The 22,629-nt window shown below is 31.0% G+C and overlaps 3 protein-coding genes across 7 annotated transcripts; all 3 read right to left on the bottom strand.

Moving 5' to 3' along the window:
* Positions 1-1,266: 1,266 nt before the first annotated feature.
* On the bottom strand, positions 1,267-4,370 carry LOC120203792. The gene is made up of 5 exons (XM_039203968.1): positions 4,159-4,370; positions 2,751-2,865; positions 1,814-2,617; positions 1,489-1,702; positions 1,267-1,365 (listed from the first exon to the last, which is right to left on the bottom strand). Exons 1-5 carry the CDS (start codon positions 4,179-4,181, stop codon positions 1,295-1,297), a joined length of 1,227 nt encoding a protein of 408 aa, XP_039059899.1. The 5' UTR covers positions 4,182-4,370; the 3' UTR covers positions 1,267-1,294.
* Positions 4,371-7,174: 2,804 nt separating this feature from the next.
* LOC120203789 (ubiquitin receptor RAD23c-like) lies at positions 7,175-21,179 on the bottom strand. 5 transcript variants are annotated; one of them, XM_039203963.1, is made up of 13 exons: positions 21,169-21,179; positions 11,800-11,885; positions 10,843-11,004; positions 10,462-10,515; positions 9,188-9,330; positions 9,064-9,111; positions 8,717-8,894; positions 8,026-8,178; positions 7,876-7,944; positions 7,754-7,801; positions 7,556-7,665; positions 7,390-7,468; positions 7,175-7,299 (listed from the first exon to the last, which is right to left on the bottom strand). In XM_039203963.1, exons 2-13 carry the CDS (start codon positions 11,866-11,868, stop codon positions 7,183-7,185), a joined length of 1,230 nt encoding a protein of 409 aa, XP_039059894.1. In that variant the 5' UTR covers positions 11,869-11,885; positions 21,169-21,179; the 3' UTR covers positions 7,175-7,182. The 5 variants fall into 5 exon arrangements, with proteins under 5 accessions (XP_039059894.1, XP_039059895.1, XP_039059893.1 ...); XM_039203964.1 differs by lacking the exon at positions 21,169-21,179 and having other exon boundaries at positions 7,556-7,673; positions 7,762-7,801; positions 11,800-11,942; XM_039203962.1 differs by lacking the exon at positions 21,169-21,179 and having other exon boundaries at positions 11,800-11,941.
* Positions 15,132-15,846, bottom strand: LOC120203791. The gene is made up of 2 exons (XM_039203967.1): positions 15,776-15,846; positions 15,132-15,727 (listed from the first exon to the last, which is right to left on the bottom strand). Exon 2 carries the CDS (start codon positions 15,717-15,719, stop codon positions 15,156-15,158), a length of 564 nt encoding a protein of 187 aa, XP_039059898.1. The 5' UTR covers positions 15,720-15,727; positions 15,776-15,846; the 3' UTR covers positions 15,132-15,155.
* Positions 21,180-22,629: the final 1,450 nt, after the last annotated feature.

Genomic DNA, 22,629 nt, shown 5'->3' with positions numbered 1-22,629 from the left:
AAACTCACCTTTGCTTGGCTTCACACGTGGAGAAGAGAAATGAAGAAGAAAAGAGAGAAGAGATTTTTCTGGAAAATCTCCCATCCTTATCCATATATATATCATTTAATTATAATTTTCAAGTCTAATGACCATTTTGCCCTTTAATTCTTTGGATAATTATTATAAACTTTTAGGAAATATTTTTGAACAAATCATTAAACTATTAAACTATTATACTTTAATCACCATATTCTGAAACTTTACAATTTTAGTCACTAACTCGTATTTTGGGATGTTACAATCTTTCTCGTCTTATTATATCATCCCCTGCAGAACGACGGAAGATGTAAGATTTTGAATAGATAACACACTCTTCAAAATTGATGATGTTCCCCCAAAATGCCCAATTAATTTCCCCAATTCACTTGGTTTGAATCATGCCGATAGTTGGGTAAATTAGAATATTAAATGACTGGTCTAATTCCAATTGGCAATTTCCAGTGAGATGTAGCCCTTATTAGAAAGAAAAATAATTAAATTTATATCTGAGGATAAACTTTTATTTTTTTTATTGGCCCAAGAATAGAAAATGTTAATAATATGACATAACATGTATTATACACACTCCTTAAAGACAAATTGTATTGAAGCAAAATGTGTTATAAAAAGCTCACTGTTGAATCACGGGACAACAGCAAAAATGAAGAACCTTTATTACCAGAAAAAATAAATAAACAGAATACAAAAACAAGCAGAAATCTTCCTACATAAAACCAGGCTTGCTAAGTTAGACATCTACCAGGTAATTATCTGAAATCTACAAGGCTCTTAAGTTAGAGCCCAGCACAGGTTAACGTTACATAGAGGGAAATAGAGGAAGAGATGGATGTCATGGACTTCTCAAAATGAAAACTTCGAACAAAACGATGAGAATAATCAACAATCACCTGGTCATTACCGAGCTTGTTAGAGGCGGCACTACCGAAGAACTGAATAAGAGATCACCTATGTACTTGCAGTTATCGTTATCGACTTTTAAGGATGCAGGGATCGAAAAACATTCCGAAGAAACTAGCTGTGCAGTGCTTTTAATGAGATTCCGACTGCAATTCAGTTTCCGCAAGACTCGCATCTTTTGCTCTATCATTTCCCAATCTGGCAAGTGAGTCATTACAATCAGTTGTGTCCTTACCACTCGGACTACTCTCACTAATGGTGTTTTTGTCAAAGTTGCAATGATCGGAGTTGCTTGCATCTTGCTTTCCGACTCTGAGCACCGTACGACAAGATCACACCTTTCCTTTATATCTACTCACCGATTTCCTATCCATTCCTGAGATTGCCTTATATCACCAATGTCAAAGACTGATTCCCGCTTTTCTCCTGCAAGTAATAAATGTCAGAATTGAAAGATAAAAAATCAAAAACAACCTAACATATTTCACCATTCATGACCATGAAAAATCAAGCATATACATATACCTAGATTTTAAGGCAGTTACATACCTGGGAAATGAACACGAAATTTATCTTCTGAATCCTTCTGAACAACAAGGCCTTCCCACCACCCATCATGCCACCAGACGTCAACTACAGACCCAACATCCATACGTGAAGCACTGCCTTTAGCATAATGTGAAGATGGTCGAATGGTTGTCCGACCAGAAATACGAACACCCATTTCATCCGGAGCAGCAACCTTGGATGCCAAAACCCATTCCTATAACATAAAACCATGAATGAACATTGAACAACTCCAAAAGAAAAGGCTATGAATACGAGTTCCATTATTAATGCATACTTTCAGTTCTGCAAATTAAAAATCGAATACCTCTAATTTGTTTGCTTCATCAACTGCATCCTGGATGTCTTGGTATTGCACCTTCAACTTATTTTTGTGATTTTTTATTATCCGAGCTCGTAACCAAAACCCTCTCATACCACTATCTTGAGATGACACTTCAACCTGGGAACCTACCATCAAATGCAGAGAACATTGCTTAGCATAATCAACCTGGAAACTGAATGACTCATTTCCTTTCTGACTGTTCTGAAGATCTTGCAGATCTGCACGTGATGTATCCATTGACTCGCTACTGCCGTTAATATGTAAGTGCACAACATCATCATCTTTTGATTGACGATGTCTCTTTCTGGGCCTGATCCCAACACTATCATCAACATCCCAATCTGTTTTCCAGTCATCAGCATGGTGCTGACGAGTCACACAATCATTCAAAGGATAAGGACTATACATATATCTAAGTATATCTTGTTTCCAGTACCCCTTCAGTTGAGTCACATCAAAAGGCTTGATATCATCATTTTCAAATTGCTTACAGCATACAAATGACTCCAGCAGAGTATGCTTTGACATGTTCAAAAATTTCTTAAAATGCAGAGGATTAAGGACTGTAGCCAATCCATCAATGCATTCAATACTGAGATCTTGAAGACAAGGAGAAAAGAAAATTTCTCTGCAATTATAATTGTGACACAAGCCAATGTCAACCTCATCGATTTTATGAAACCATCGAACCACAACCATCTTGCTGCCTCTAGAGTTCTCATACAAATCTTCCAAATAGGCAACAAGTTTATCCTCCTCAGCTAAAACATAAACAAAGTCGTGAACCTGAAATGATTTTAGGAGAAAGTGACAAAAAAAGGCAAAAAAAGTAGGTAAGATTGTCAAGTTCTGAGATGCACAAAACCATAAACGACAAAGCAGCACAAATGGGAGAGTCGATAAAGACAATTATACTCACTGTAATTATTATACCACTCCTACAGAAAGACCGATAGTGTTTCCTTTTTCTCTTGCATGTCCATGAAGAACCTAACCATAAAAAATCTTTTTGGACCAACTTTTGTGATTGAAGATCCTGTAGAGAGAAAATTTCTGAATATTTGATAAATGAAAATATAACAGATAAAAGCCCAAATACTAGAAATATCATTGATGAGTGTTTAAAATCGTTAATCTTTGCTCGTTATTTCTTCGATTTTGTAGAATTATTGTTGCTGAATTGGTCGTGTTATACTTGTTTTTGTACAAGTCCTTGCTTTCCAGAATTTGTGACAAAACTAATGAATTCTGTATTTTTTTTTTATTTGGTCACGGCTGGAGACATGGGAACGACGCGGTCTGACGTGGCAGTTTCTAGAAGGTCTAGTCAGCGACGGTTTCTAGAAGACTTCGTCCGCACGCCTTCTGGAAGATTGACGAGCAGAGTTGCATTAGGAGACTAGTTTAAGTTTAAATTTAAATTTAAAAACAATTATCTTTTGTATTATTTTATTATTTTCTTTGTTTATCCTTTAGGCTTTGAGAGGCTATAAATATCCACTTGGGGTAAGCCTAAAATCATCATTCGGAATACATTCTTCTTTTCTCTTTAGTTTTTATAAAAGTTTTCTCTTTTCCTTTTCAAGTTCTTTTTAATTTTCTTTATTTTCAAGTTTTATTTTTATGCTAAGTATGACTTTTGTCATGCTTAGCTAAATTTTTCATAAGTCGAGAGCTGTCGCGATGATTCAATTCCAACGGGAGAATTGAAACGGTCCTTTAATATCTTCGGAATATCTTTCTCAATCTCTGCGCTTATTTTTCAAAAATCAAAACAGTTTTCAAAATCAAAAATTGACTTTGGTCAAGAGGTTGTTGCGAGAATTGAGATCGGAATTGACGGTTATAGAAACAACAATCTGAATTGGTCGCCACGAACTTAAACGGTATTTGATCTACAACAATAGATGTTGTTAGAATCAATTACCGAAGTCGGAATCAAAGATTGCTTTGGGTATTCGGTATACAAGATAGAGTCACAATGATAGCCCTTGTAGACAAAGTAACCGACGTGAATCCCGAAGAGAAAATCTTATTCGATGATCTAAAGGAAATTGAATCAAAGCGAAGCTTGAGGCTACTTTTACAGTATTTATTCACAATCTTCATACTCTTATTTTTATTTAAATTGCTTTTATTTATTTTTACCATTTTAATCTCATATTACAAACTCTTTTTTATTATTTTCGCCTGGTTAGAACCATTCAAACATTAAATTGTAATTTTCTAAGTCCCTAAGGATTTGACCCTTATTTCTCTATATTACGTTTTTTTTTTATTAATTAAAAATAAAAAATTATTTTAACATCCGAAACGACATTTGTCAACCCTTGAAGGCTCCAAAATCCATACTGTTCAGAGTTCACAGTTTTTCCATTCAAAATGCCGTCAACCAAACAGTGTGACCCACGAGAGGATGAATCTGTACATTTTAAATACTAATTAGAAAAACAAATACACAAATATTCCATTCCATTAAGATGCCTCGAATGAGAAAAGCAACAACACATGCCTCAGAGGAAAAAAAGAAATAACACAGAAATGATGACAACACATATACTTGAGGAAAAAAAGTTTTAGGTTTGAGCAATAACGTCTACATCTATCATTTTATTAAATTATTTGAGAATATAATTCGGATAATTAAATTATTTGATATCACCAATATAAAATCAATAATTTTTCAAAATACTTTAATAATTTTCAATACTAATCTTTTCGCTTTAATCAACCAATCAAATTAAAATTTGATTAGTTTAAGCAATGATATTTTGGCTTCAATAGTAAGATTTCTTTTAAAAGATACACACTTTAATAGTATGATTGAGGTTTAAAAAATTCAAGATTTCATGGGCAAATTTTATTATATGTAAATATTTTATATGAATTTAAATTTAATTTTATGCTGATTTTAGTTTTTTCAAATGTAAATTATAAATAGATTTATTATAATTAAGATTCAAATATATTTTGATTATTAATTTAATTATTTATTTTTATAATTTATTATTGTACTTGTAACTAGGGCTGTTCATTCGGTTAAAACCGAACTGAATTAATCATAACCGAATTAATCAAACTTTTTTTTTCTTTAACCGTTAACCGAACCGAACTTTTTTTCAAATATATTAACCGAACCGAATAAATTTCGGTTAATTCGGTTAATTTTCGAATTAACCGATTTTTTTAAAAAAATTTCTAATTTATATAAAAATTACTTTTTTTAATTTAAAAAAGTTTATAATTAATTTAAATAATATATAATTATAAAATAAAAATTTCAGATAAATTTTTTAATTAATTAATATTGATTTAGGTTTAAAAGTTATTGGATCTTAAATTATTAATTGGGTTTTAAATGGTTTGGGCTTAGCCCATATGTTATTTATAATATATATAATATTTTTTAATTAAAAAACAGTTTACAATTAATTTAAATAATATATAATTATAAAATAAAAATTTTATATAATTTTTTTAATTAATTAATATTGATTTAGGTTTAAAAGTTATTAGATCTTAAATTATTAATTGGGTTTTAAATGGTTTGGGCTGAACCCATATGTTATATATAATATATTTAAAATTTAATTTCGGTTAATTCGGTTAATTAACCGAATTCGAACCGAATTAACCGTTAACCGAATTCTAAAAATTTTCTTAACCGTTAACCAATCGAATTAATTCGATAACCGAACCGAATTAACCGAACTAATTCGGTTCGGTCGGTTAAACGAATTAATTCGGTTATTTGAACACCCCTACTTGTAACACTTTCAATATATATATATATATATATAAGTAATTATGCATTTATATTCAATTACAAATTGATTTATTTAGCTTATAAAAATGATTTAGTTACACATGCATGTTATAACATTTAATTGTAGGCTTCAGACCAAAGTTGTTTTTAAAATTTGAAAATTTTAGCTTTTAATTTTCTCAAAAGTAATTATGAGTAAAATTATTCATTTATACTCGTTTAAATTATAAATTATTGCACGAATCAGGTGATCTCGATGTTAAATGAATTGTTATTATTTCTTAAATTCTTCCAAACAGATATTACCATGTAATCATCCTAGACTAATAAAAAAATTATAAATTATTTTATATTTTTAAAAGCAATATTTACTTAATTTTTCCAACAACAACCTCACACATTTAAATTTTAAATTAAACTCGCAAATATTTTTAAAGCAATTTTCAAAACCCCTATTATTATTCATAGGTGCAAACCATGGAGATTGACAAGTGATATTTATATTGTTATGACAGTTAGATTTTTAACTTTTGATTAAACGATTATGAAATGTTCTTAAAAAATTATGAATCTTATATGCGATTTTAAAGTTTATAGACGATAAATGAAATTTTGATAAAAAGTAATAAACCAGGAGTGAAATTTACTCGACGTGTGTGTTTCTTATTGTAAAATGTAAAGAATGCACCATTATCAAAATGTTATGATTAATTAATTGAATTTCATAATTAATTTTACTAGTTAATACTTTATATTTAAAGTAAAATAAATAATTAGAAGTAGTTTGTTTTTATTCGAATATAATTTAAAATAAAACTCTTACTAACAATACTTATTTGTCATATATATAGAATACACTACCTTAAATTAAATAACATAAATAAATAAATCATCTTTTTTAATAGTATGATATTATTACAAAGTAATACATATTTCAAAAAAAAATTAACCATTAACAATATACATACACTTTACAGACAAAACTGATCAAACCCAAAACTTTTCAATTTGATTAAATCTCGATTTGATTGACACGATTGTTAATACTAGTTTGAGAAATTTATATATAATTTATTATAAATTATAAATTAGGTTCATACTTCAATTCTTTTTTCAAAATATAAATCAAACCTTTTTTGAAATTGGTTTTTTGTAGTTCGGAAATGTTTTTCTAAAAAAAATGTGTTTAAAAAGAATAATTTTATAATTTGTCAACCCAATAAAAAAATTAAATCAAAAGGTAAAAATATACCATAGCTGTCATTTTCTGATTTAATAATTATTTTGAAAATCGATGAAATTCAAATAACTTAAAATTTAACACGCAGTAAAGAAACGAGTGCATGGAAGTTGGCTCACGAACAATAGAAAGATAATTTGTATATAACGTCACAATAATTGATCCATAAAAAGGAACATCTTATATATATTTATATATATATATATATCCCTTGTGTCTGCACCAAACACTTCACTTGTTTAAGAAAATTAAAACAAAGACGGAAGGGCCGGGAGGGAAGGAGCATGAATGACAAAAGCAAAGAAAAAAAAATGTACTTCCCCTACCAATTATCTTCTTACCGAATTAATCCTCAAAATCGTGCATGTGATCTAAAAGGTAGTTCGCTGCTAGTTCCTCGTTCTTGTTGCACGCAAAGAACACCTGGAGGACAGTTGCTCGATCAAATCCCATCGCTTCAAGCTGTAAAACAAGCCCATCATAAATTGTTATGAGCAAAACACATGGCTCGGAAGCGAAAAATAAGTATAGATAATAGAAGAAAACCCTAACCCGTTCTATGGCTTCACGTTCCTCAGGTGTGACTTGTACAGCTTGTGGCATAGCATCAGCCAATTGCCCCAATATGTTCCTATGATACGGAAGATAGCATATAAGCATTCAATACACATGCACAACTAGGTTCAAGAACTTGGCAACAAAAAGTGATAGGACTCACCCCTCTCCACCTTCTGCAGGTTCGTTGATCAAGCGAAGAAAATCAGCCTGATGCTCTTGAATAAGTCTCATTAAATGAGGGTTTTGCTTCCCCAACTCTTGAAGCATAGGCTGCAATAAAATAAACAAAGCAATTCAGAAAAGATGCGAAAAAAACGAACGCACATGACTAAGTAGAAACAACAGATCAGAGAATAACCTGCAATATCTGGGGGTTGGCCTGCACCATCGATCGTAAAGCTTGGAACTGAGAAAGAGAGGCAAAATGAGTGTGGTTCTAGGTAGGAATTTACATGAAGAGAGAAAAAGAAAGAGACAGACCTGTTGACTGTTGCGTAAGAAATCAAGAGTGCCTGCCTCTGCACCACCGGCACCCATGTTGGGAAGGCCCTGTATAAAGAAAGGACCATTGAGTTGATGGTTAAGTTTTCTCGTCTAGTTTAACAAATATTTACTGCATATCAACTCTACCTGGGGAAAGAGGTCTAATGGATTTGCATTGGGTCCACTTGTGGGAACAGATGCTGCTTGTGCAGGCTGTTGAGGCTGTGCTTGAGGGTTGGTTGTTTGCCCAACTACAGGGCCACGGGCCACGGGTGGAGCTTCAGCTTGCTCTGGGATACCCTAAAATTTTGCAATCAATGGATAAGGAAATGAGAAGCGGCAGCTAAAAGGTAGGAAATAAAATGAAAGCTTCTCTCCAACCAAAGAGAGACTGTTCCTAAGTCATGTACATACATGGTAAATGAAATATAAAAAAAAATCACAAACGAAAATAACACTGTAAGAGAGGACAAGAAGTGCCAAATAGCGCAAGAATAAAATGGCATTAGAACCCACCATATTATAGATATCTAGCTTTCCCATCATTCATAATTCACACTCATCCCCACGTCAAAAGGGACTAAAATGGAAGAAATTGCATTTTGGGCACATGGAAATTTAAACTTAGACCAACTATAAATGATAAAATGGCATAATCATCAGTCCCACAGAACCTCTTTATCGAGCTCAGTCAATTAGTAATTACTGTATCTAAACTAATAAGAAAAATAAACTAATGGTAGTAACAACGTGTCAACCATATGCAAAGTTGGTAACAGAATGCACACAAGAAAGGGCTTGCTTCCCCCTCTTCAAGTAAGATACAAGGAATACTTACAGAATACAAATATTCAACAGCTCTCTCTGGGTTGTTATAAGCTGCTCGAAGGGCCTGGACAACGGTATCTCTATCCCAGGTTCCCCCACCCATGTCAAGAATTTGTTGGATTGCTCCCTCCAAGTTGTTTCCTGCTACCAGATTAGAAGCTGCTTGGCCGTAAACATCAGTTTCTGACCTGTTCCCAAAGATATAATAGAAGATATTACAAAAATGATGGCAAAAAAGAGGAAAACCAGGAGCTTTCCTATTGTAAAGCACTTAGAGACAATTAAAGAAAAAGCATGCCTTCCACCCTTTAAAACAGGAGGATACATGGAATTACAATCCGAGAAAAGGTTACTCACGCAGTGGTATTTGATGCAACAGGTGCAGATTCAGAGACAGGTGCAGCACTGAAAATCACATAACAAGCAAATTAATTAGTTACAAAGCTGTTATGCCTCAACAATAGTGTGGAGTAGGACTTACACAGCTGAAGTTGCAACAGGTGTAGAAGAAACTGTTGCTGGAGCAGGTGCCGGTGCTGGTGCCGGAGCTGGTGCTGGTGCCGGAGCTGGTGCTGGTGCTGGTGCCGGTGCTGGTGCCGGAGCTGGTGCACTTGCTTGGGGAGCCTGCAAAGATGACATTTATTCCAAGATGAGAAAACAGCAGCAAGATTTTTATGCCAGATCACTACTCAATAACCTTTATATAATGTGCACAGCTTACATAAGTAATTACCCTAAATATTGTATAGTAAATAAAGCGAAGAAAAACAGACATTTTCATTCATACTCGAAAGGAAATTACAAGAACAAAATCCATATAATGATTCTGTGTGAGTTGATAGCTACCTCTGCACTTTCACACATAATAACAATAACTATTAATATCGTCCAGTACACTAACACATTCTTGATGGATCAAATAAATCAAAAAGAAAATTTGCTTCTGTAGATCAAGTTGGTAATAAAACCAACTCAGACTCTAACATCTATATTCATACTCAAAAACAAATCTGAAGACCAAAGTTCACATAAAGATTTTGTGAGAGTTGATAGCTAAGTTTGTGCACATTCTCACATCATCAATATCAATATTATGATTATGATCTGGCCAGTACATTCACACATTCTTGAGGATTTAAATTAAAAAAAGAAAGAAAGAAAATTTGCTACTGTTCTTGATAGATTGAATGAGTGGAGGATTGGATAGTGGCCACTAGCTTTCTTGCTGATTTGCTATTGGAAGGGAACATAAGAGAGAACAATTGAATAACTGAGCAGCTTAATTAAGAGGTTGTGTAACCAATAAACGTTTAAAAGAAAGACCAAGTAAACAAACCAACTAAGACTCCAACATTATGCATTATATGCATGCATGCATGTATGTATGTACGTATGTATCACTCAACAGTTTGACTAAGATAGTAAGTTTTTGGGCACAAAACAACTCAACCTTGTGCCACATCTGAAAAAACAAGTCATGTTGGTAGCTCATCCAATGATTTGAACATGTAAAAATGCATTTTTTTTTTCAATTTCGTTGCTCATCAGTCGTAATAGCATTTAAGGGGAAAAATAATTCTTCCACTAGGAGAACAGAATCCTAAGTCATGTCATACCAAATGCAAATGTCTTCTCAAGCATATAAGCTGAAAAGACACATTGGCAATACCTGCTCACAATAAATTATGCATGCCAGTAATATTTATAAAAAGAGTGGACAAACACAGAAAAAGACGTGCCAAAACTACATCTTACTTTAGCTGTAGAAGCTGTTGAAGCAGCCGCACCCCCACCAGTTGAACTCTTATTCTAGCATTGATTTAAGCAAGAGAGAGAGAACATGATTAATACAAAATTAAAAATACTGCAAAATAAGGATGCAAATAGATTAAAGGACCATAGATGACATTAAGAAGGAATACTTTGGATTTAGGAAAGTAAGCCTACTTTTGTTTTCAGACATATTATGCACAAAAAATCATGACAGATTATGCATTTAACAGAACAAAGCAAGCCTACTTTAGACAAAAGATTGGAAGAGTCGCTGAAAATTTACAAACATAAGAAAGAGAGGGAGGGAGGGAGGTAATAGCAGAGAGAACATATCCGGATATTGAAAGTTGTAACCAATCTCACCTTTGTCAACATGATGACAATAAAGCTATTTTCAGCAACACTGTTCTCAGCCAATGTCGTGTCATCTTTAAGAACTTTCCCCTTATAGATAAGCATTTGTTGTGAAGCAGGATAAACATCTGATCCTTGAACTGTTTCTATGTTCTTTTTTACATCAGCTACCTGGAAGAAAAATTGCAAAGCATTAATAAAAGAATTATATTACACCCCAATGAGGAAGTAAAAGGCAGCTGCACCATGCAGTTTATCCTAAAGGCATCAATCCCACTTATATTTATTAAAAGAAGAGAAAAAGGGAGAGGTGCAGCATAAGAAAACGGATGAAGTTTTTCAAAATAAATATTTTATTAAATAATTCGAACATCCACATCCTTCAATAACACGCCCCCTGATCAGCAGTACGCCCAAAATGCAGAACTTCATTCTCACTGTTCAAGAATGGCAACCAATTTATAGAACATTTTACAAAAACAACTTCTATACCTTCAATCTGGAGTCTAATCTATACTCGAAAAGAAAATAACATTGACACATCAATATATACAATCTATACATTTGTATTAAAGGACACGAATTAATCAAATTGAGCAATTCCTTTTCTTCATTAAACATATTACATCTCCTTATTCTGCTTGCAACCCAGAAGTTAACAAGTTATACGCAATTATTAATCCCCCACAGAGGAAACGAAACCACAATTAACTATACGAGTTATCAGTCACTTAACCGTAATCAAAATAACAAGCCCATCCAACACGGTCAACGTATTCAAACAATTACAGCCTAAAAACTGAACAAACCGTCCAATAATCAAGATCCTCAAAATTCAATTTCATGAACGCTAATTCAAACATATGCACAATAATAAGAATAAATATAGGTGGATTCTAATCTAATAACCCTAATTGATATTCAAAATTGGGGGAAACATAAATTAAAAAGGGAAAATAAACGAACCGAATCTTCGGATTTGACTTCGATATCGAAGTGAGTTCCCTTGAGAGTCTTGACGAAAATCTTCATCATCTGCTAATTGGATCTCTCTCGCACACTCTGGTTATTTTTTCCTTTTTTTTCTTTTATTTTTTCTCTCTAATAAAAAATCCGCCGATCTTATTAGAGCAGTGGGCAAGTATGGAATATCCAGTAGAGCACTAGAACTCTGAAACCCATATGAGCACCATGAGTAATCATCTGACACGTGGATTAAAGTAAATCGGACGGTGCATAGTAATGTAACCCACTTGTTTTGGTTTTTTATTGTTTGGATTTTTTAGGTTCAAATTATTGTTTGGATGTTAATAAATTATGTAATTCATGTCTATGACGTGATATATATTATACATTTATTAAAATTAGTATCATTAAATTTATTTAGAGATTTAACCCCTGAATTTATTATGACCATGATAAATATATTTTTATATTAACATATTTATAACATAAATATTAGATATATTTGGAAACATGTGTGGATTTTCATTTCAACGCATCGTTAAAGCATGTGATATTTTAGATAACATGTCCTTTGACGATGAAAGCAGTTGGTTAACGGTTAATATTTATTGTTGATATGATAAGTTTAATATGTCTAAAATGATGATATATCACATGTCACGTATCTAAAGAGATGACATGTCACATAATATGTGTTCAAAGTGATGATATATCACATGTCACATTATTATTTTGGACACGTAAGACTTATCACATCATCGATAAAGCTTTAATCGTTAGTTAATTAATTATTTTTATCCAATTATAAAGTATTTTATCCAAAATAAAATATTGGGTACCAAAGTGCTTTAAGAAAATAGAGGTTAAATAGATTATTTTGTCAAATGTTATAAGTAAACTTTGACATTATACCTTTTGAAAGTCCCTTTAAAAAATTATTTTAAATTAAATAAGGTTCGAAATTGGTTATACATGAGAAAAAATTAGCACCATCGCATCAAAAATTAGTACCTAATTATGCTAATATGACCAGACTCATTCTACAATAAACGCATTCCGCTGATGTGGCAAAAGATGGTCAAATTGAAGTGAAATGAAAGAAAATAAAAAATAGGGGTAAAATATATACGAAAAAAATAAACAAATTTTATCAAAAAGATAAACGCGCGTGAAACACGTCGAATGCTATATTTAAACACTTGTGAACTATATATATATATATATATATAATTCCAATGAGATTCTCAAATCTCATGTTGTATAGATATGAAGTTTTTTAAGTACTTAAATATATCATTTTAAATATGTATTTATTGAGTACCGTGCTCGTTTGTTCTTTTTGAATAAAATTTGTATACTTTTTTTTCATATTTTTTGGCACCCTCCTTTTCTTTTTCCTTTTCCTTTTCTTTCATTTCAGTCCAATTCGAACAACAACAACAAAACTTTATTAGCACGAAGTTGAGTAACTACCGTGTCGTAACAAACAATCAAGATGAACCGAAGGGTTGAGAGGCGATAGCTGGGTTGTTGATAAAAAAAAAAGTACACATAATTTAAATATTTTTAAAATATTTTATTAACTTTTTTTTATTTCCTTATGATTTTTATAAGTTGTTTCTCTAAAATTTTATTAATATATTTCTCTAACATAAAATGTTGTCTCGTCCCTACGAACAATTATATAAGCGGATAAGGTATTAAATTATTATTAAAGTTGAAGTTTTAAAACTTTACTACGGAGATATATTTTGTATAGATTATATGTATATTCTGTAAATGATAGTTTTTTGTTTTAATAATTACATGATATTAAGATATTTTTATCTAAAATACGAGTTTTATTTTCTTTTAATTATAAAAATATTATAATATATCAACTTTTTGTAACTTTATATTGATTTATATAATTTATTAGTATGAAGTGATTATAACGTAATATACGTATAAAATATTCTCAATCATTTGACAATGATTATTCAAATATCCTTACAAGTTACAATATTATATTCAAACTTAAGATCTCTAATAATAACAATTATATAATTTTTGTTGTTAATAATATATTTTGATTAATTACATTTGATTCATAAAATAATTATATACATCACCGAACAAAATATGTTACTTATTAGAAAAATGACTGTCCCTTTTTCCCATATGTATGGGGTAAGGAGGAGGTAAGATAGTAGGCTACCCCCAACACCAAGTTGAAAGCAACTTTCGTAAAAGACATCCGAATTATGAAATGCCCTCCGTGAGACTCGATCCCACGACTTCAAGATTAAGAACCTTGTGCTCTACCAACTGAACTGGATGGTCATTTTAAAAAATATGTTACTTATTAGAAAAGACATGGGAATTAAAAAATAATAAAAAATATCTCATTATCACTATCACTATTCTTCTAATGAAAGAGGATCAAAATAGATACGTATAATTTAAGAAAAATAGTCAACCAAAATTTAGACCCGGGCGAATATAATGAATAATGATTAAAATTTTTAAAATAATAAGATAAAATACATAAATTGTCTCTAAAATATATGATTTTATTTTATTAATCTTTTATCTATTAAAAATATAAAATAATCATCTAACTGTTATTATATGTTTTAGATTCATCCATTTTTCATTAAAAATTAATAACCATATGTATTGAATGTTAATATATTAATTGAAATCTAATAAAATTTAAATATTATAAATTATGTTATTAAATTAATACAAAATCAATACTTGAAAGTAATAACAAATAGTAATATAGATCATTAAAATATTATTATATTTATATCTCAGTCAATATGTTAAATTCTAATTAAGACAATTATCAACATTTTAATGGATTTAAACATATAAATAGTCAAATATTTATTTTATAATTTTTAATAATTAAAAAACTCAACAAAACATAAATCTATTTAAATTAGTTATGACAAAATATTAAAATATGAATTAAGCAAAAATTTAGGAAACCCGGAAAAAGAAACTTAAAAAAAGATTAAATTAATTAGACCCGGCAAATTTAATGGATTAGCGGGAGAAATCCGATTCCGATCTCGATCTGGAAAAGGAAGGCCTACAGCGGACACAGCACGTTCCTTCACTGGTAAAACAAGTACCAAGTTGGTGTAAAACCTCATGGATATTGAATCCCATCCCCTTTAAAAAAAAAAAATCATTAACTAACATTGTGCTTTGTAAAACGCCCAAGTACCCTTCCTTTCAAAATTCTAAACCAAACTGTATGTTTTAATAAAAAGATATTCTAAGAGAAGCGCCAAAACAATTTACAAATCGGCTAAGTCTTGTATTTCGCTTCGCTTGATTTCTTTTAAGATTAATGTTCAAGAGTTTTACTCCGCCGAAAGAGTTTCCGGCGGCCATAACTGACCGGAAATATCGGAAGAATCGTAGTAAACATCGGCATACTCGAACAATCCGTCATAAGCAACGTGGTCAACATAGTAATTATCAAAGAATCCTAACTCAAGCGAATCGTAGCTTCGGTTTTGCCCCTCAAACCCCCACAAATCACCGATTCCAGACGAGTGTGAGTCGACTGGCGCCAGATCAGTCACTTCCGACCTTATTTCACCGCCAGTTGTAGAAGCCATAGGAGGAGGCAGACCAAGCTCGTCGTCGGAAGCCCCGAGAAGGTAACCGAGATCCGTCTGTGAATCACCGGAATCGGAAGTCAGGTAAACAACCGGCGCCGATTCCGTCGAAGTAGACTGCGCAGCAGATATCTCATCTTCGAAACTCTTCATTACCGATGCAAGGTCTTGATTAACAGGCAAAGAATCCGACTCGTCAAGCAAATCCAAGAAATCATCTCTGAGTCTCTTCACCTCGGGCGAATCCAGGTCCGACTCGTTCGAGTCATCTCTGACTCGCTTCTTACTGTTTAACTCATCCATGAAAACGATCAAAAAAATATGAAAACCAACTATCGGGAAAGAACTTCAAGGTATCCAATTCTTCTCTCTGTATCGTTAAGAGATTTGGAAAATAAACAAGATGCGAACGAGCAAGTTTGTCGTGAAAGAGAGAGTTGGGGGGGGCACGAGTTTATATAGTGAGACCACAGAGAGAGAAAGACGATGGAAACGCAGGCGCGTGGGGAAGCAAGATCTTAGGTCATAACGGGGCTCATGCCTTTTTTAAAAGTAAAAAAAAAAAAAGCGTCCCGAGAAAAGTTTCTAATTTAGATTTTATTAAAAGGATTTGAAGTCCGTGCTTGAGGTCCGGTCAGAATGGGACCCACAATCCTAGTCAATCACGGCCCTTTGGGAATTTTCCTTTTGTTTTAGATCAGCTTTTGCATTCGGTTGGCGTGGCTGGGCTCTGGATTTTGTGGTTTGGTGAAAGGGTGTTTTAGTCAACTTCTTTAAAATTGATTTTTCGTTTAAAAAAATCCAAGATATTTTCCGGTGAATTTTTTTTTCCATATTTTATCGAATATCTAATCTATTTTTGTACCGTACTTAATTTTTTAAAATTATTTTTTATTAAACGAAAATATATTATTTTAGAAAATGAAGTTTAAATCTATATAAAATAAAATAATATGAGTATTATTGATTACTTAAATAATTAATAAATTTTAATTGAACGTAACCACTAACGAACTATGTTTGAGCTTATTTAAACCCATAGTTTCTAAAATGCTAATCTTATTAAAATTCAAGTATTAATTCTTTAATTTAATTTTTTATCGACAAACAAATAAAAAAGCTTGTCTTTCTGTTAAAACAATAATTTCATTGAAAATGGATGTAATTGATTTGCACAAACAAACAACAACAAAACCCTATTCTCATATACAATGGGATAGGGAGAGGTAGGGTAGTAGACTGCCTCTAATGCCAGGATTGAGAGCAGCTTCCGTGGAAGACCTACAGCAGTCAGAAAATCAAAGATAAAGATTAAATGTAATGCATGTATAAGTAAATAAATAAATACATAGTTGAAACGTCTTCATATGCAGGCTTCATATGTGCATCTGTAATGGGAAATAATCCCTGTAAATAAATTCCTACGTAAAAATCTCTGCATATAGACATAAAAGTAAGACCCGACTAAATTTAAAAAGAGGAAACCAGAAGAGAATGATACACAATAGTCAACGACAGCAAGCTACGAGAAGGAATAAAGTCAAATGGGTTAAAACCTAAACTAAGGCAACACTACTCCGCTACCCTAGTTCTAGGCCTTCATAAAATCTAATGACATAAACGTATATAAAGTAGAAGTCATGGAAGTTATTACAAAGGTGTTAAAAAGAAGACAGAGATGTTATACCATATGTCTGTGACCCGCACTACTCAGCTACCCTGGTCTTAAGTCTCCATACTTTCCTATCAAAGGTCATGTCCTCGGTAATGGCTAAATCCTTCAGATCAGATCTCAAGCAGCCTTCTCACTTCCGCCTTGATCTTCCTCTCCTTCTGGCACCGTCTACTGTAATCAACTCTACCCTCCTGACCGCATCCGACGGTTGTTGCCTTTGGACATGCCCAAACCACCGTAGTCTTCTCTCCCTCAATTTTTCGGATACAGACACCACCCCCAAGGACATCCTAATAGCAGAGTTTGGTGTCATGCCCCACAAAGTTTTACCACATGCTCATCGAAGCATTCTCATTTCTACGGCCTCCATCCTCCTTCTTGATTGCCCAACATTCTGATCCATACAGCAGCGATGGTCTTATTGCCATTCTATAAAATTGATTTGGACACATCTTGTTATTTGAATTTTATTTTTATTTTTTTAAATGTTTATTTTATCGTACATTATATATGAAGAGGGTTTAGATAACGGCACTATCAAGATAAAAAAAATTAACTAAATGCAAAGACAAAACAAATATTTTCATTAGGGACTATAATGAATTAAAAAAATTTAGAGAGGTTAATGTGTAATTTTCACAATGTACTAATCTATGCATAATTGTATGATTTCTTAGGGAAATATAAGACACTTTTTAGGGCCCTATTAATTCCATCCCTAATTAAATGGATGCATGTCCTATTTATAAAATATTTTCCCATTAAATGCACATGATAATAATATTTCTGTTGTGAAATTGAAAAAATAAACAATAAGAAAAGGTATAAGTATAAAGAGAGAAACTTGTAATATAACCTCAATCTAAAATTATATATAATGTTTTCTCTAAATTTCATATTTATAAACTTAAGAAATACATATTATATAGAATTATGATTTTGATAGATATTAAAGTTTTAATAATAAAGTACATCAAATTCATATTTAATACATAATATTTTAATCATAATAGATATTCACATAAATAAATATTCACAACACTCCTTTTAGATGTCTATAAATATAACGTGTCTCGTTAAAATCTTACTAAGATAAAAATATCATGGGAAAATTTAACGAAGACAAAAAATTACACATATCTTTTATACACATAACATATTGTCTCATTAAAAAACTTAACGGAAAAGCTCTTTATTCAATTATTAAAATAGATAATGCATTGTTGAATACAATTAAACACTCATTAAAAAGTACACAACGTGTATTTACTCCCATCGTAACAATATCACATAAGATATTTGAGTCTTTATAATTAAATCTTTAATACAATATTCAAATTTTGAAATAGATAATTGCATTGTTGAATAAATGTTTCAAATTATCATTTGAACGAATTCATTACCATTCTTATAAAAATCACAAGAGAGAAAACTTTAGGGAAGTATATTTCCTTTTATGTATCATTCTTTCAATTGAGCAATACATTCTGTATTGTTTTCAAATAAGATAATTGATATCTTATCATGTGAAAATAAATCACATATCTTTTAGACGTGTTGGGTTGAGTATTAGTTAAACATATTTGTGGCTTGCATAATGCATAATGCATAATGCATAATGATCTTAAATAAAATATTTTTTGTTTATATTGAATCTCGTCAAGATCCTTTCAGTATATGTCTAATGATCTTAGAATTGTGTATTTTCAAGGAGTTAATCTCAATTATGTATTTTCACTTATTCAATAATCTTAAATTTGTGTAACACTATAATAGTTTTACAATATGTAAATTGATCATCACGCTATATATTAATAGAGATAATTAAAAAAAAGTATAAATATATACATATGAACCTATCAAATGACCTTTGTGGTTAAAGATACTATTATTCATCCTATGAGTACAAAAATTACTTATACAAAATATATGTATGTTAATAATAATTAAAAAGTCTAAAAATATATTGCTTTATAACCGAATCACACTAATTAAAAAATATACATATCAGTAAAACGATATTAACTTCGATGTTCAAAAATTGCGTTATAGAAATTTGTGGCAATTGAAAATTTATCACATAATTTGCTATTTCCTTTAACAAAGTAATCAAAGATTGAAACCACACGTGACTCTTTCACGTTTCCATTAAACAAAACAATCACTGAAAGATTGGTGAAACCTAATAGTCCACTCGATAAATTTTGCACTTACACGTGTAAACAATAACAACACTTCAAAAACTCAATCACGAATTGTATGTATGCGTTTAATTAATTTAGATTAATTATGAAATTAAATATTAAAATATAAAATAATTCAATAATAATATAATGTTTTTATTGTGATGAAGTTAATTATTAGTCTGATGTCATGTTTCATGATTATATTAGTCTTTATAATCATATTTATTTATATATTATTTTTTTAAAATTTAAATTTATTTGATCAGTTTTTAATTATTTTTTATGTGTTCATTCATTAAAATTAATGGATTACATTTTTAAAAAATACTAATATAAAATAGATAAAATACCACACAAAACGTTAGCGCAAAACATAGAGCCCGACTTCGGTGACCGTTGGATAATTTGGATGGACCATCTCTGTTATCACCCGCTGAAAAAGAAATTAAATAAATAAATTATTATTATTTTTTAAATAATTTAGTGGACCCCACGATTTACCTATGGTTAGCGGTCTGAGCCAGTTTTAGCCAACGAGGGTCAGCCGACACATTTCCAGAAGCAGCTGAGCTGAGAACAAGTAAAGATATATCCCCAAAGAAACGTCAGCTTTTGCCGCTAGTTTCACGCTCAAGTTGGCTGCCGTGTCTTGAACCCGCTCCTCGAAAAATCAACTTGCCCTTCCTTTGCACATTTTCCCCACGCGTCACTTTCCGAAGCTTCTCATAATCTCATATTTTTATAATTTCTTTATTTATTTTAAAAATAAAAAAGGGTATGGCCGTATGCGTATCGGGAGAAGATATACGGTTTTCGAAAAGTGGGGGCCATGTGTTTTGCAGGTGGTGGGGACTTTTATTGTTAGAAGAAATCACATGGTACAGAGAGGATGGGTCAGTTTGTCATGTCATTGTCGAGATTTTGCATTGATCAAATCAGACGATGGGTTGTCATTCTTTCTGTGGGGTAATCCTCAATCGATGCAGATCAGACGGTCTAGATCTTTCATATCCTGATAATAATACAGTGCTTTGGGAAAACATTAGAAAATGGGTTTCAACAAACGGTCACGGACTTGGGAATTTCTACGGTGAGTACCATAATATAAGATTAGAATAATGTGTTGCCCGTTTTATTATTATTTAAATAATAAATTTGATAAAAAATTATTTAAAATATTATTATTATTTATCTAAAACATATTTTTTTAACATTTATTGTAAAAATGTTTAATAATATTTCCGGTCATTTTTATCAAATCCGATAAAATATCCAATAATAACAAAATCGGTAGCGCCTAATAATGTTTCCGGTCAATTTTTTTCGGTTTTGTTATTGATTTTGTTATTTAAACAATAACAAAACTAATAACATCTTTTTTTAACCGTATATTAAGGTTACCGCACCCGAGTATTTCCCTACAGACTTACTGTTTTTTATAATTAAATTAAAGTGAGAGTAATGTAATATTTATTTAAATATATTTTATCATTTTATATTAAATGTTCACACTTTTAATATATATATAGTAATAATAATTCTTTAACCACTTACATTTAGTTTATGCTACTAACTTGCTTTTTTTAAGGCTTAATAAAAGTGTTTAAACTATATTTTTTTATATTTAGATGCTTAAATTTATTTTAGTTAATTAGATGTTTAACGTTATAAACGTTATCATTTTAATTATCTCGATCGTAACTGTCGTTAAATTTTTTTATTAAATAACATGTGTTTCATTTTGATAATGTTGAAATTTTTATTTTTAAAGAAACTTAAAAATATAATTTCTTTTATCGAAAATCCCCAAAATTTCTGAAATTTTAAAAAACCCTAAAAATTTAAAAATTTTAATTTTAATTTTAATTTTAATCCATATACTTGTGTCGACAGCCGTCCTTTGCTATCATTGTTGTCGTTGACCGAGTCTACCCCGATGACCAGCCACCCGATTAACAACCACTGACTAACGCACAAATCCCCCACTTCATCCCCGACATATCCTTTGAAGGCTTGGGAAAATCACTTCACCGCTTGTAATATTCAGACTGATGTCATGGGTGTAAGTTGGGACCTTGTAATGATTATAAAATGGTTCATGCCTGTCCTCTGCTTGAGGATTCTGGATTCGTATACACGAGTCAATTAAAAGCTTCAGAGGTTTCTAATCTTCTTAAATTTAATAGGGCTCACTGAAGTTTAATCTTCATTCACCAAATCTTTAAACATTTTGATATGTTACTGTTAGTCAACTTTCTTTCCCTGCTGCACTCACTCAACAAGGCAAGAAAGAGAGATTCAGAAACAATCAAGGGCTTAACACTGCTGGTGAATGACGCCGGGTGGATTTATTACATTCATTTTGTGGGAGGGATTTATATAAAAAAATAGGTTTTTGAAATATAATATTTTTTAATTTTTTTAAAAATAAAATATGCAAAATTACATGACACGTTAACTTTTTAACAGAAGTTATGGTCGTTACACTTAAAATAATAATATTTGTAACACTAGACACTTAGATTAACTGGAAAAAAATATAGACACCTAAATGGAAAAAATATTATAGTTGAGGCACTTTTTTATATTAAACCTTTTATTAGCTGACCCTTATTCCCATATGTAATGAGGTAAGGGGAGGTATGATAGTAGGATTCCCTCAACACCAAATTAAGAGCAACTTCCGTAGAAAACCTCTTAATAATGAAGAATCTACTGTTAATATTTTAGATGAAAACGATTAACGGTGAAGATGATAAGGGTACGGAGGTTTGATAGAACCGATAGCTCTTTTAGGCACGCTATTGTACTTGCTGTTACATTTGGTGTCTGTCGAAGACTTTGCTGCTTCTTTTTTTAATCTATCCTTTTATCTATATTTGCATTGAAATTAAAGTTTTGTTTAATATAAATCTTAAGAATGAAAAATTTATTAATTAGATATTTAAGATGTAAAATAGAATTAATCTTTTTGTTAAAAATGGTTGAGATTTACATGGTTAAAAAAGTTATAAATTTTAATTATCTGATTAACAAAATTTTATTCCTCTTCATTTATGTTTTTATATCAAGTAAAATCTAAATGACATAATTCAGATGGAGAAAAATTAAAAACAATTTTAGTATAATATTCAAATATTTTTTTGATATTTTTATTTGGGTTTATGGGTACCTTTTAATAATATATTTTAAGTTTGAAATTTAATTTTTTAATTTAAAATATAACGTGTCTTTTTAAACACTCAATATTTATAATTAGACATGTTTAGAAGTAATGATGTAATTAAATTTGAACGTAATTATATAAATTATGATGTGTTTCAAAAATTTCTAGAGAGTGGAATAGAAGTGG

The sequence above is a fragment of the Hibiscus syriacus genome, unplaced genomic scaffold (assembly GCF_006381635.1).
Source record: "Hibiscus syriacus cultivar Baekdansim isolate YM2019G1 unplaced genomic scaffold, ASM638163v2 tig00010263_pilon, whole genome shotgun sequence".
In the NCBI taxonomy this organism is placed as follows: Eukaryota; Viridiplantae; Streptophyta; class Magnoliopsida; order Malvales; family Malvaceae; genus Hibiscus; species Hibiscus syriacus.
The sequence above is the reverse complement of the archived record's forward strand: the minus strand, read 5'-3'. Positions and strand labels throughout refer to the sequence as shown.

Coding starts and splice junctions, on each gene's coding strand:
- LOC120203789 (XM_039203963.1), bottom strand. CDS start 11,868: ATGATGAAGATTTTCGTCAAGACTCTCAAGGGAACTCACTTCGATATC. Junction 11,005..11,799: donor AAGTCAAATCCGAAGATTCG/GTTCGTTTATTT, acceptor TTTTTCTTCCAG/GTAGCTGATGTAAAAAAGAA. Junction 7,802..7,875: donor TCTTACGCAACAGTCAACAG/GTCTGTCTCTTT, acceptor TCTCTTTCTCAG/TTCCAAGCTTTACGATCGAT.
- LOC120203792 (XM_039203968.1), bottom strand. CDS start 4,181: ATGGATTTTGGAGCCTTCAAGGG. Junction 2,618..2,750: donor GGAGTGGTATAATAATTACA/GTGAGTATAATT, acceptor AAATCATTTCAG/GTTCACGACTTTGTTTATGT. Junction 1,366..1,488: donor ATTTCGTGTTCATTTCCCAG/GTATGTAACTGC, acceptor TATTACTTGCAG/GAGAAAAGCGGGAATCAGTC.
- LOC120203791 (XM_039203967.1), bottom strand. CDS start 15,719: ATGGATGAGTTAAACAGTAAGAAGCGAGTCAGAGATGACTCGAACGAG.